The sequence below is a fragment of the Orbicella franksi genome, chromosome 3 (assembly GCF_964199315.1).
Source record: "Orbicella franksi chromosome 3, jaOrbFran1.1, whole genome shotgun sequence".
In the NCBI taxonomy this organism is placed as follows: Eukaryota; Metazoa; Cnidaria; class Anthozoa; order Scleractinia; family Merulinidae; genus Orbicella; species Orbicella franksi.
This window is the reverse complement of record NC_138147.1, coordinates 7,907,501-7,920,000: the sequence shown is the minus strand read 5'-3', so window position 1 is coordinate 7,920,000 and position 12,500 is coordinate 7,907,501. Positions and strand designations below refer to the sequence as shown.

Sequence of the window (12,500 nt, the reverse complement as noted above, 5' to 3'; positions counted from 1 at the left end):
TTCATGTTCTACTTTGAGACAACTGGTTATCTGGTGATGACGTTTGTTGGTTCGTACAGTCTTTTCACATTTTTGCCTGAGGCCCGGTGAGACTGCGGTAACCTCGTAATATTTTTAACTAAAACATTGTTCCCGTATAATTTTGTGTCCAACGGTCGGTTTCAAGCGCGATCAGATTTTGCCGACCAGTTGTTTGAGGGTTTGGCAGCCAGAGAACTCTGAGGACTCCACTCATAAATTCAAAGGTTCAGGTAAGAACTACTTTGGAGTTGAACTAGCTGAATCAGCCTATATATTTAATATTCAGTGATAATGTTTAAGCAATGTGTGCGGGAAAAGCCGGCGCAGGTTTTCAAACTGTTTTCGCCACTGTATTGTATTTCAAACCCAACGGAAAGTGCTGCTTCAGTGATGACAGTGAAAGCAAGAAAAGGTCTAATATGTCTCAGAACTTGGAAGGGTTTTCGAAATTGTCAGTGCATTCATCCACAGTGATCCTACTTCCAAGTGTAATTTCAATTCTGTAATTTTAACGACCAGTAAAATCCGATCCCGGTGCTGCAGTCGATGATGACCGCTTTTTAACGCGTCGAACGTTAAAACATGAGCTATTGAAACACATTTGCCGCGTCTTGGACAAACTGACGAGATATTGAAATGATTATTTTTTCCCGGTGTAAGAAAGTATTGTTTCCATCGGTTTCTTTACTGAAGTGCGATCGTGTTCTTTATATAACTGAAGGCTGATTACCTATTGCTGCCTTTTGATATCGCCGAAAATTTGCCCTGAAAGAGCTGTTGACCAACACACCTGATTGATCTAGTTCAATGCTAATTGTACTCTACTTTGGGATTTAAAAAGGGAATACAAAGGCTTGCCATGTCAAAGGTGAGAAAAGACCAGAAGGCAATCATGTCATTCCAGATTTCGTTCTTTCGGTGTCGATAGCGCCAGGACAATGATGTGTAATTTAATTTCTTATGCGTTCCCATTTGTTAACGCGCGTGTTTTTCGCACATTTAGTTTCTGTTAGAGAACAAGTTATTTTGCATGCCTACGTTGTTACCGGAAATGGAGACATTTCACTTTATTGTCCTTCTTTTTATGATGGCACAGACAGTGATTTTGTTGTGGAACAATAATTATTATCGCGCGGTTCAGTTCATGTAGCTAAGGCAAAGCGCGAAACATGGCACACGAAAAAATAGGGGAGGGGCGTGGCACCAGTTCACACCATTCACTGAATTCACGCCTCTGGGTTATAGTTTGATGACGAAATGAGCGGTAAAAAATTATTCCACAATTATTTTTCTTAAACAGTTAAATCCTTGCTTCTTTGACTTTTTGCCCCAGGGAATGTAATTTTCAGCAATGTAACATCAGTTAAAATCTAAGACATTTCATTGAATTCTCTCATGAATGAGCTATTCTTGTGAACATAGTTCTTGATCTAGATCTTACATTGAGGGGCCCGATAGTATCACCAATTTTGTATATTATTATGTGTCCGTGGCTGTATGCGTATTTGGATGCATGTGTGTGTGTGTGTGTCGACGTGGGGAGGACGCCGGTATAAGAGGGATTGTGCAGTATGTTACATTTTCTAAAACATATCATTTTTCAGGTGTAAAATTAATTGCGTGAACAATAAGAAGCACAGTTAAAGATGCTGCAAACGTTACCCGATGTCATGGACTGGTACCCAAGAAAAGATGAGCAAATTTGTTGATGAAATCACGAGATTAAGTTTGTGAATCTTTTATGCTGATCGTCCAGTGTATATTTATGACATTACATTGATCTGATTGATACATTTTGTTAACGAGCTAACGAGGGTTGATGCTGTTAATAGCAATACTTTTACGGTGAACGGCCTGTAACATCCCAACAATGCCGGGGTCTTTGCTGCGAAACTTTGCACTTAACTGTGTGAAACTTTTACGGTGAACGGCCTGTAACATTCCAACAATGCCGGGGTCTTTGCTGCGAATGTTTGCACTCAACTGTGTGAAACTTTTACGGTGAACGGCCTGTAACATCCCAACAATGCCGGGGTCTTTGCTGCGAGACTTTACACCTCACTGTGTAAAACTTTTACGGTGAACGGCCTGTAACATCCCAACAATGCCAGGGTCTTTGCTGCGAAACTTTGCACTTAACTGTGTGAAACTTTTACGGTGAACGGCCTGTAACATCCCAACAATGCCGGGGTCTTTGCTGCGAATGTTTGCACTTAACTGTGTGAAACTTTTACGGTGAACGGCCTGTAACATTCCAACAATGCCGGGGTCTTTGCTGCGAAACTTTGCACTTAACTGTGTGAAACTTTTACGGTGAACGGCCTGTAACATCCCAACAATGCCAGGGTCTTTGCTGCGAAACTTTGCACTTAACTGTGTGAAACTTTTACGGTGAACGGCCTGTAACATCCCAACAATGCCGGGGTCTTTGCTGCGAATGTTTGCACTTAACTGTGTGAAACTTTTACGGTGAACGGCCTGTAACATTCCAACAATGCCGGGGTCTTTGCTGCGAATGTTTGCACTTACCTGTGTGAAACTTTTACGGTGAACGGCCTGTAACATCCCAACAATGCCGGGGTCTTTGCTGCGAATGTTTGCACTTACCTGTGTGAAACTTTTACGGTGAACGGCCTGTAACATCCCAACAATGCCGGGGTCTTTGCTGCGAATGTTTGCACTTACCTGTGTGAAACTTTTACGGTGAACGGCCTGTAACATCCCAACAATGCCGGGGTCTTTGCTGCGAAACTTTGCACTTACCTGTGTGAAACTTTTACGGTGAACGGCCTGTAACATCCCAACAATGCCGGGGTCTTTGCTGCGAAACTTTGCACTTAACTGTGTGAAACTTTTACGGTGAACGGCCTGTAACATCCCAACAATGCCGGGGTCTTTGCTGCGAAACTTTGCACTTAACTGTGTGAAACTTTTACGGTGAACGGCCTGTAACATTCCAACAATGCCGGGGTCTTTGCTGCGAATGTTTGCACTTAACTGTGTGAAACTTTTACGGTGAACGGCCTGTAACATCCCAACAATGCCGGGGTCTTTGCTGCGAAACTTTGCACTTACCTGTGTGAAACTTTTACGGTGAACGGCCTGTAACATCCCAACAATGCCGGGGTCTTTGCTGCGAATGTTTGCACTTAACTGTGTGAAACTTTTACGGTGAACGGCCTGTAACATTCCAACAATGCCGGGGTCTTTGCTGCCAATGTTTGCACTTACCTGTGTGAAACTTTTACGGTGAACGGCCTGTAACATCCCAACAATGCCGGGGTCTTTGCTGCGAATGTTTGCACTTACCTGTGTGAAACTTTTACGGTGAACGGCCTGTAACATCCCAACAATGCCGGGGTCTTTGCTGCGAATGTTTGCACTTAACTGTGTGAAACTTTTACGGTGAACGGCCTGTAACATTCCAACAATGCCGGGGTCTTTGCTGCGAATGTTTGCACTTACCTGTGTGAAACTTTTACGGTGAACGGCCTGTAACATCCCAACAATGCCGGGGTCTTTGCTGCGAATGTTTGCACTTACCTGTGTGAAACTTTTACGGTGAACGGCCTGTAACATCCCAACAATGCCGGGGTCTTTGCTGCGAAACTTTGCACTTACCTGTGTGAAACTTTTACGGTGAACGGCCTGTAACATCCCAACAATGCCGGGGTCTTTGCTGCGAAACTTTGCACTTAACTGTGTGAAACTTTTACGGTGAACGGCCTGTAACATCCCAACAATGCCGGGGTCTTTGCTGCGAAACTTTGCACTTAACTGTGTGAAACTTTTACGGTGAACGGCCTGTAACATTCCAACAATGCCGGGGTCTTTGCTGCGAATGTTTGCACTTAACTGTGTGAAACTTTTACGGTGAACGGCCTGTAACATCCCAACAATGCCGGGGTCTTTGCTGCGAAACTTTGCACTTAACTGTGTGAAACTTTTACGGTGAACGGCCTGTAACATCCCAACAATGCCGGGGTCTTTGCTGCGAATGTTTGCACTTAACTGTGTGAAACTTTTACGGTGAACGGCCTGTAACATTCCAACAATGCCGGGGTCTTTGCTGCCAATGTTTGCACTTACCTGTGTGAAACTTTTACGGTGAACGGCCTGTAACATCCCAACAATGCCGGGGTCTTTGCTGCGAATGTTTGCACTTACCTGTGTGAAACTTTTACGGTGAACGGCCTGTAACATCCCAACAATGCCGGGGTCTTTGCTGCGAATGTTTGCACTTAACTGTGTGAAACTTTTACGGTGAACGGCCTGTAACATTCCAACAATGCCGGGGTCTTTGCTGCGAATGTTTGCACTTACCTGTGTGAAACTTTTACGGTGAACGGCCTGTAACATCCCAACAATGCCGGGGTCTTTGCTGCGAATGTTTGCACTTACCTGTGTGAAACTTTTACGGTGAACGGCCTGTAACATCCCAACAATGCCGGGGTCTTTGCTGCGAATGTTTGCACTTAACTGTGTGAAACTTTTACGGTGAACGGCCTGTAACATTCCAACAATGCCGGGGTCTTTGCTGCGAAACTTTGCACTTAACTGTGTGAAACTTTTACGGTGAACGGCCTGTAACATCCCAACAATGCCAGGGTCTTTGCTGCGAAACTTTACACTTAACTGTGTGAAACTTTTACGGTGAACGGCCTGTAACATCCCAACAATGCCGGGGTCTTTGCTGCGAATGTTTGCACTTAACTGTGTGAAACTTTTACGGTGAACGGCCTGTAACATTCCAACAATGCCGGGGTCTTTGCTGCGAATGTTTGCACTTACCTGTGTGAAACTTTTACGGTGAACGGCCTGTAACATCCCAACAATGCCGGGGTCTTTGCTGCGAATGTTTGCACTTACCTGTGTGAAACTTTTACGGTGAACGGCCTGTAACATCCCAACAATGCCGGGGTCTTTGCTGCGAATGTTTGCACTTACCTGTGTGAAACTTTTACGGTGAACGGCCTGTAACATCCCAACAATGCCGGGGTCTTTGCTGCGAAACTTTGCACTTACCTGTGTGAAACTTTTACGGTGAACGGCCTGTAACATCCCAACAATGCCGGGGTCTTTGCTGCGAAACTTTGCACTTAACTGTGTGAAACTTTTACGGTGAACGGCCTGTAACATCCCAACAATGCCGGGGTCTTTGCTGCGAAACTTTGCACTTAACTGTGTGAAACTTTTACGGTGAACGGCCTGTAACATTCCAACAATGCCGGGGTCTTTGCTGCGAATGTTTGCACTTACCTGTGTGAAACTTTTACGGTGAACGGCCTGTAACATCCCAACAATGCCGGGGTCTTTGCTGCGAAACTTTGCACTTACCTGTGTGAAACTTTTACGGTGAACGGCCTGTAACATCCCAACAATGCCGGGGTCTTTGCTGCGAATGTTTGCACTTAACTGTGTGAAACTTTTACGGTGAACGGCCTGTAACATTCCAACAATGCCGGGGTCTTTGCTGCGAATGTTTGCACTTACCTGTGTGAAACTTTTACGGTGAACGGCCTGTAACATCCCAACAATGCCGGGGTCTTTGCTGCGAATGTTTGCACTTACCTGTGTGAAACTTTTACGGTGAACGGCCTGTAACATCCCAACAATGCCGGGGTCTTTGCTGCGAATGTTTGCACTTAACTGTGTGAAACTTTTACGGTGAACGGCCTGTAACATTCCAACAATGCCGGGGTCTTTGCTGCCAATGTTTGCACTTACCTGTGTGAAACTTTTACGGTGAACGGCCTGTAACATCCCAACAATGCCGGGGTCTTTGCTGCGAATGTTTGCACTTACCTGTGTGAAACTTTTACGGTGAACGGCCTGTAACATCCCAACAATGCCGGGGTCTTTGCTGCGAATGTTTGCACTTAACTGTGTGAAACTTTTACGGTGAACGGCCTGTAACATTCCAACAATGCCGGGGTCTTTGCTGCGAATGTTTGCACTTACCTGTGTGAAACTTTTACGGTGAACGGCCTGTAACATCCCAACAATGCCGGGGTCTTTGCTGCGAAACTTTGCACTTAACTGTGTGAAACTTTTACGGTGAACGGCCTGTAACATCCCAACAATGCCGGGGTCTTTGCTGCGAAACTTTGCACTTAACTGTGTGAAACTTTTACGGTGAACGGCCTGTAACATTCCAACAATGCCGGGGTCTTTGCTGCGAAACTTTGCACTTACCTGTGTGAAACTTTTACGGTGAACGGCCTGTAACATTCCAACAATGCCGGGGTCTTTGCTGCGAATGTTTGCACTTACCTGTGTGAAACTTTCACGGTGAACGGCCTGTAACATCCCAACAATGCCGGGGTCTTTGCTGCGAAACTTTGCACTTAACTGTGTGAAACTTTTACGGTGAACGGCCTGTAACATCCCAACAATGCCGGGGTCTTTGCTGCGAATGTTTGCACTTACCTGTGTGAAACTTTTACGGTGAACGGCCTGTAACATCCCAACAATGCCGGGGTCTTTGCTGCGAAACTTTGCACTTTACTGTGTGAAACTTTTACGGTGAACGGCCTATAACATCCCAACAATGCCGGGGTCTTTGCTGTGAAACTTTGCACTTAACTGTGTGAAACTTTTACGGTGAACGGCCTATAACATCCTAACAATGCTGGGGTCTTTGCTGTGAAACTTTGCACTTAACTGTGTAAAACGTTTACGGTGAACGGCCTATAACATCCTAACAATGCTGGGGTCTTTGCTGTGAAACTTTGCACTTAACTGTGTGAAACTTTTACGGTGAACGGCTTTAAACATCCCTTCAATGGGTATTTATGAAATTTTTACGGTAAACTACCTCTAGGAATGTGAGTGTCTTTGGTTGTTTAGCTTTCAAGTTAAATTAATTTTGTGAAAGTTGTGTTGACAGTGCTTTGCAGTCTTGGGTAAGGCATGGATCAGTGACATGGACTGAGATGGATCACCAACATTCAAGGTATGTATTATCAAGATTTTTTTTACTCATTTTATGATAAAGATTCTAATGTGGTTTATAAACTTTAATCTCGCAATTCCAGAGTGGGAAGCTCAGAGAAGACAGTTGTCCAAAGAAAAAGAAAAACACGTTTTTCAATGCTTTTGAGGTAGACATGGTGTTACTAATCAGCACTAAACCAGCTCCCTTTGGTTGTTTTAAGGAGCTGGCATAACCCTTTATTTTTCAAAAAAAATCATTAGAAATAATTGTAAACTACTAAATCGGGGTAAACATATAAAGTGTGTTGCTGTTGTTGAAATTACAATCATTATTGGGCTAGCAATGTACAAGTAAGGCCGATATGTAGTAGTAAAGGACTTCAATATTATTTTTTGTTCATTTCCCTTACAGCATTATATAAAAGTAATTTTGCAACAAGCATTTCTTTGGTGAAAGCAAGTTTGATCTGAATGTCTAGAAGGATTAGAGGGATCTTATTTTAAACATAAGTGTGAATCGTTTTAGATGTCAGAACGTAAAGTGCCAAACTGTCGCACGTATGCTGAACCTGGAAGGCATCTGAAGTATCGGAAAACAACGTGCTGGGAGACACCTTGTCCGATCCGCTTAAACATAAATGGTAAGTTGTATTGTTTTTTAAGGGATAAGATAATCAAAGTGTAGATTTTGCTCATAGCGGCAAAAATAACCACATATTCCTAATTTATCTCTAATAATAGTCAACAGACAATAGGCTGTTGAATAAAGGTCCTAACCAATGCGTTTGTTTTTAATCTAGGTCAAAACGCTGGCCAGAACATTTTTTCGCCTATAATTGCCTTGCTGGCATTTAAAATGTTACCCTTTACTGCTGGCTGGCTACTTGGCTAATTGCCATTTTTCTAGCTCGGTATTCAAAATTTTCATTATGTCTGGCTGGGAGTTTATGAAATAAAGCCGATCTTGCTAGCAGTGAAGAGCGGATATTTTTTTCCCAGGAAAGTTGCTTATTAATGGTAATTGACGTGGGAGCACAGAATCAGTGCTTGGGAAGTCACATATTAAATTTCCAGTTAAAGTGTCGTTGGGTACTCCTGGTTCAAGGACGTTATTGATGACGATGGCCTTCAAGTGTTACATATCCTTTCTGGTTCATCCAGGCTGGAGTCCATGCAATGCAGTTGCTGAGTGCTTCGGGATATGTAACAAAATCGTGATAGTGATTTTTCCGTCGAGCTGTTTCCAGAATCGCTCGGCATTTCTCGTAAAGAATTACATTATGTACTCGAGATTTCTATCGCTCTTGAGAGCTTTGTCATAATTTTTGGGATAATTTCCTGACTGCTCATTAACATTAACTGATTTTCAAAGTGTCGGTGTACATGATCTTTGAATTCGACTACTAGAAAATTCAGATTATTTTTGTAATCGCTAAGCAACAAACATGTATACAGAGAATACCCTAAACAGGTTTCACTGAATCAGGCTTTCCGTGGAAAATCTGAGAACATTTCTGACTCTCGGGCATTTCTGGGCTGCTGGGCATAGTCACTTCGCTTACTGAATAACAGTGATAACTGAGATTAGCGAAAACGTTTCATCTATACGTGCTCCGTAGCTTTACAAGAGTAAGAAATGTATCAAAAAGTCTAAGTTTTAAACTGGCGTTTGCGCCACAACGCATTGTTTCAACGTTATTTTTTCTTTTAATCCAAATTCTTCACGTCAGTCGCGCGATTTCCCGAATCACCGACTATTAAAATGTTTTGTATCTTTCTGACACGATGGAATTGTGTTACAGTAAATATAATTTCACACTTTAGGATTATGACACATTCGGGCAAAACTTGACGCGTTTTGTGGAACATAAACGATCACCGACAGGGATATGATTACACTGGAATGTTGTAAGCCACTGGATATCCCGTGGAGATGTAGAACTTTTAGTCCTACCTCTCCACGGGATCCCAGGTCTGTTTTTTGGTTGCTAAGAACGTCTGGCTCGTTATGCGGCCTTACGCTATACCGAAGAAGAAGGTGCAAACGATTGCCGTGTCGCCGATTCTCGTCTCGCCGAAGAGAAGCGAGCAGTACGCAAGGAAAGAGCCGCTAGCACTAATAGCACAGCCCCTACCCACTTCTGCCCTACCTGTGGGAGAGGCTTCCTTGCCCGGATTGGTCTCATCAGCCACCTCCGGACACACCGTAGAAATTTATTAACAAAATAGATGTCTTTGGTCATCTTCGACTACGAAGGACGAACAACAACAGTAATAGGGAAGATGAAAAGATATTGCATTGGCGAAGTAACATAAACGAGATTCAGTGTTTCAGCAGGAGGGAAAAACTTCCTACCGAAATGTTCGACAAACTTTCCTTGGCAAAGAGCGCAATTTATGTGACTTTTTACGGTTTTTACACGATACTCTCATTTGGTCATCGATTGGTCGGGATAAAACATGAGCAAAACACAAAGCAGCCACTTAGGATGACAGACCCCACGTTAAAAAAGTGTATCGACCTTCCAGCATCCGAGGTGCAAATATAGGGATCTTAACCATGACGACGGCGACGCCGAGGACAACACCTTGTAAAATTGAATTTGTCCAGGATGCCTATGGTTCTAAAACCTCGCTCAGGCTAAGTATGCAATGACAGCGTTCAATTCTACACTGATCTACAAAGTTGCGACACTCGAAGGTAAAATATAAATCCATTTTTACAAGGCGTCGTCCCCGGCGTCACCGTCCTCATTGCTAAAACTCCCTTTTCACTGAGGCTCCCTTACCATATCCAGTGTCCTTTCCACGAAAAAAGATACACAAACGTGGACAACAACTATTGCAAACCAGCGAGTACACCACGTGGGTTTCTTGCACGATGACCTTGAAGACAAATGACATTGTTTTTGACCACATGCCACTCCGATGGCAGCTATAACCCAGTGGTTATATAGACTTCGGGAAAGGCTTCCCAATGAGCGGCGCAAGAGGACCAAAGGTTTTTCCGTCAGAAGAACGAAGGGGGCAAAATGCGAGGGACTTCCCACATGTTACTCCAGAAATTGTGAGAGGAATCAAAGGGCAAAGCTTTCCGATTTTGCAAAAATTTGCGAGACAATTTTTGAAAAAGCAGAACTAGGAGGCCTTTCTTTAATACTAGTGCAGGCCTTGAACGCAGATCCCACAAAAGGCCAGGTTTAGATAAAGTCTCCCGCCCTCAGCATATGAAAACGTAAATGTTTTTTGAATTTGTAGTATGTATTGTATGACTTTGCGGAAGAGCTCTTTTGTATTCCTTGTTAGTTGTGATTTTACCGTTATTGTACCTATTCGTTCGATTCGCGTGAAGACATCAGCAGGGGTCTGCGATTTCAGATCTCTATGAAGTATGTTGAAGACGTTTCTCCTGTCTCCATGGTTACAGGAAGATCTTGTTATGGCGTCAATAGGCGATTTGCATGATGGCGTCATTTGACAACAACTACCAGAATCCTTCACTTTTTCATTTCCTTATGCTAATTAGGGCAATTGTTATTTAAACCCCACTGGGAATTCAAAATTTAAATAATAAAGAAAAAGCGAAATGAATTCTGGTAGTTGTAGTCAAATGTCGCTATCGTACAAATCTGCTATTCAAAAAGGCAGTTCACAAATGTATACACCGTGGACCTATTTTAGGATATGTATCTCTTCAATAACTATGGATTTAAGATGGCATTATTTGTCAGACTGAATCTCACTTTTGATTTATGAATATATAAAGAATGTTTTAATAAATAACTCGTGTTTATCTGTACATGTAATAAAACTAATGTAAAACACATTCTTAAAACTAAAACTTTACAGCAAATGCACTTGGAGCATAAACAAAATGCAATATTACAATGTATTCTATTTTTAAAAATGGCCTCATAACCACCTTACAAACATTGTGAAAACGTTATCAATGCTACTTTGAGAGGTCATAAAAGTATTACTTGCTTGTTCAAAGGGTTGATAATACAAGCCAACGGATAAATCACTACCCAGTGCATACCTTGGCTAGTTTTGTTACAACTTAAATTATATGCATGGGATCATGGCATCTGGACTGTATCACCATGCACTGGATCACTGGATCAGCAACTTATTGGGGAGTGACATCTTTCACCCTTTGAACAACTTCCCCAGGAGGGTGGAGGAAAGGTACGAGTATGTCACTATATCAGCTACAGAAAGGTACCTGCCCTCCCATGGGGTATGTCTTTTTATCTTAGTTTTCTTTTGATTTTTAGTCTAAAACAGGTTTAATTCCCTCTAATTTTTACAACTTTGATTGCAGCTGCAATGCTCCTGAGCTAGTCTGTTTTTTCCAAGAGCCTGTAAAGCTTTTGCCAATTCACTAGATGTTGTTGATTCCCCTAGGTCGATCCAGACCATCAGCATTTGAAATGCCTTTTCTTTCACTGCTGGGTACTGCACATTGTCACTCTGAATTTCCTCAAGTTTGGCATTGGGAACTTTAAGTTTGCGCCCCAAGGGTTTCCAAAATGGAGTTATGTGTTGCGCCAGGTCTCCAAGGGCCTCTTCTGATGGCATGCCATTTTCGATGTCCTCCTGGTCATGCCTTGGCCTTTTTCTTGGAGGCATATCTGTATAATAAAACAATAAAATAATATCAATTATAATCCATCAAATATATTTGCTCGTGCACGATTGGTCTAAATGCATCACATGACCGAATATTCCCCAAGTTTCAAAACTGGGTGCGTTGCAAAAAATATTTGAAGAATAATAAACACAATAGCCTCCATTTGGCATGAAAATATGCTCGCACATTTGTCCTTAACATTATCTGTTCCTCAAAGCTCACACTTTTCCTCGAGCTACGCTCTCGGAAAACTGTTCGCTTCTCGGAACAGATAATGTCCGCGGACAAATATCCGAGCATATTTTCCCACCAAATGGAGGCTATTGTTTATTTATTATATGGCAAGGTAGTTTTGAGGTAAATATGTTCTGATTAGTTCTTTCTTGGTCAGGATTTAGCAATAAAAACCATTCCCATAAATAAAATCACATTTTTGGTTTTGTAAAGTCAGCAAATTTAAGCCCGAGTGCCATATCATAAACTATGTACTAACCTAGCTAGCTTGAGCCATACCGGGGAATATTAGTCCTCGGTCAATTTGGTATGGACAGAGTGCAATGAGATCCATACTGTCGTACCCTCAGGCCAATATTCCCCTATATGGCCCTAGGTTAGTTTACTAGCAGCAAAATTTTACACTGTAACTAAATGTAATTAATAGGTAGTGAATTTTGCACTGACATAAGTGAGACCAACTTAACTATTAAGTCTGTCCCAAACTTTTGGAGGCTTGTTACTTACAGGGTGGGGATGAGGTCCACACCTATGACCCAATATTTGAATTTGACTTATAGGAAAAGTCTTATCAAACCTTCAAAGATTTCCCTATCTTGACTGTCTGAGATGCTGCCAGAGGGCTTAGTATCTGAAAAAAGAAACGAACTACCAGTATTACTTGTTTGATGCCTAG

At 42.6% G+C, this 12,500-nt stretch overlaps 2 protein-coding genes across 3 annotated transcripts in view; both read right to left on the bottom strand.

Moving 5' to 3' along the window:
- The window catches only part of LOC145481031 (uncharacterized), a 4,911-nt gene extending 289 nt beyond the window's left edge, over positions 1-4,622 (bottom strand). The window contains exons 1-4 of one of the 2 annotated variants that reach the window (XM_081459413.1): positions 4,111-4,622; positions 3,253-3,876; positions 2,785-3,018; positions 1-2,628 (exon numbers count right to left, since the gene is read on the bottom strand). The exon at positions 1-2,628 is cut by the window's left edge and continues 289 nt beyond it. In XM_081459413.1, the coding sequence (XP_081315539.1) occupies positions 2,080-2,628; positions 2,785-3,018; positions 3,253-3,876; positions 4,111-4,614 (1,911 nt within the window). In that variant the 5' untranslated portion in view covers positions 4,615-4,622 and the 3' untranslated portion in view covers positions 1-2,079. Of the gene's footprint in view, positions 3,019-3,252; positions 3,877-4,110 lie in introns of both variants that reach the window. The other variant, XM_081459411.1, reaches the window with a different exon arrangement.
- A 5,934-nt stretch (positions 4,623-10,556) lies between these two features.
- Positions 10,557-12,500, bottom strand: part of LOC145481030 (uncharacterized) — a 5,050-nt gene continuing 3,106 nt past the window's right edge. Inside the window, exons 4-5 of the mRNA XM_081459410.1 lie at positions 12,402-12,455; positions 10,557-11,591 (exon numbers count right to left, since the gene is read on the bottom strand). Coding sequence (XP_081315536.1) covers positions 11,257-11,591; positions 12,402-12,455 — 389 coding nt within the window. The 3' untranslated portion in view covers positions 10,557-11,256. The remainder of the gene's footprint in view (positions 11,592-12,401; positions 12,456-12,500) is intronic.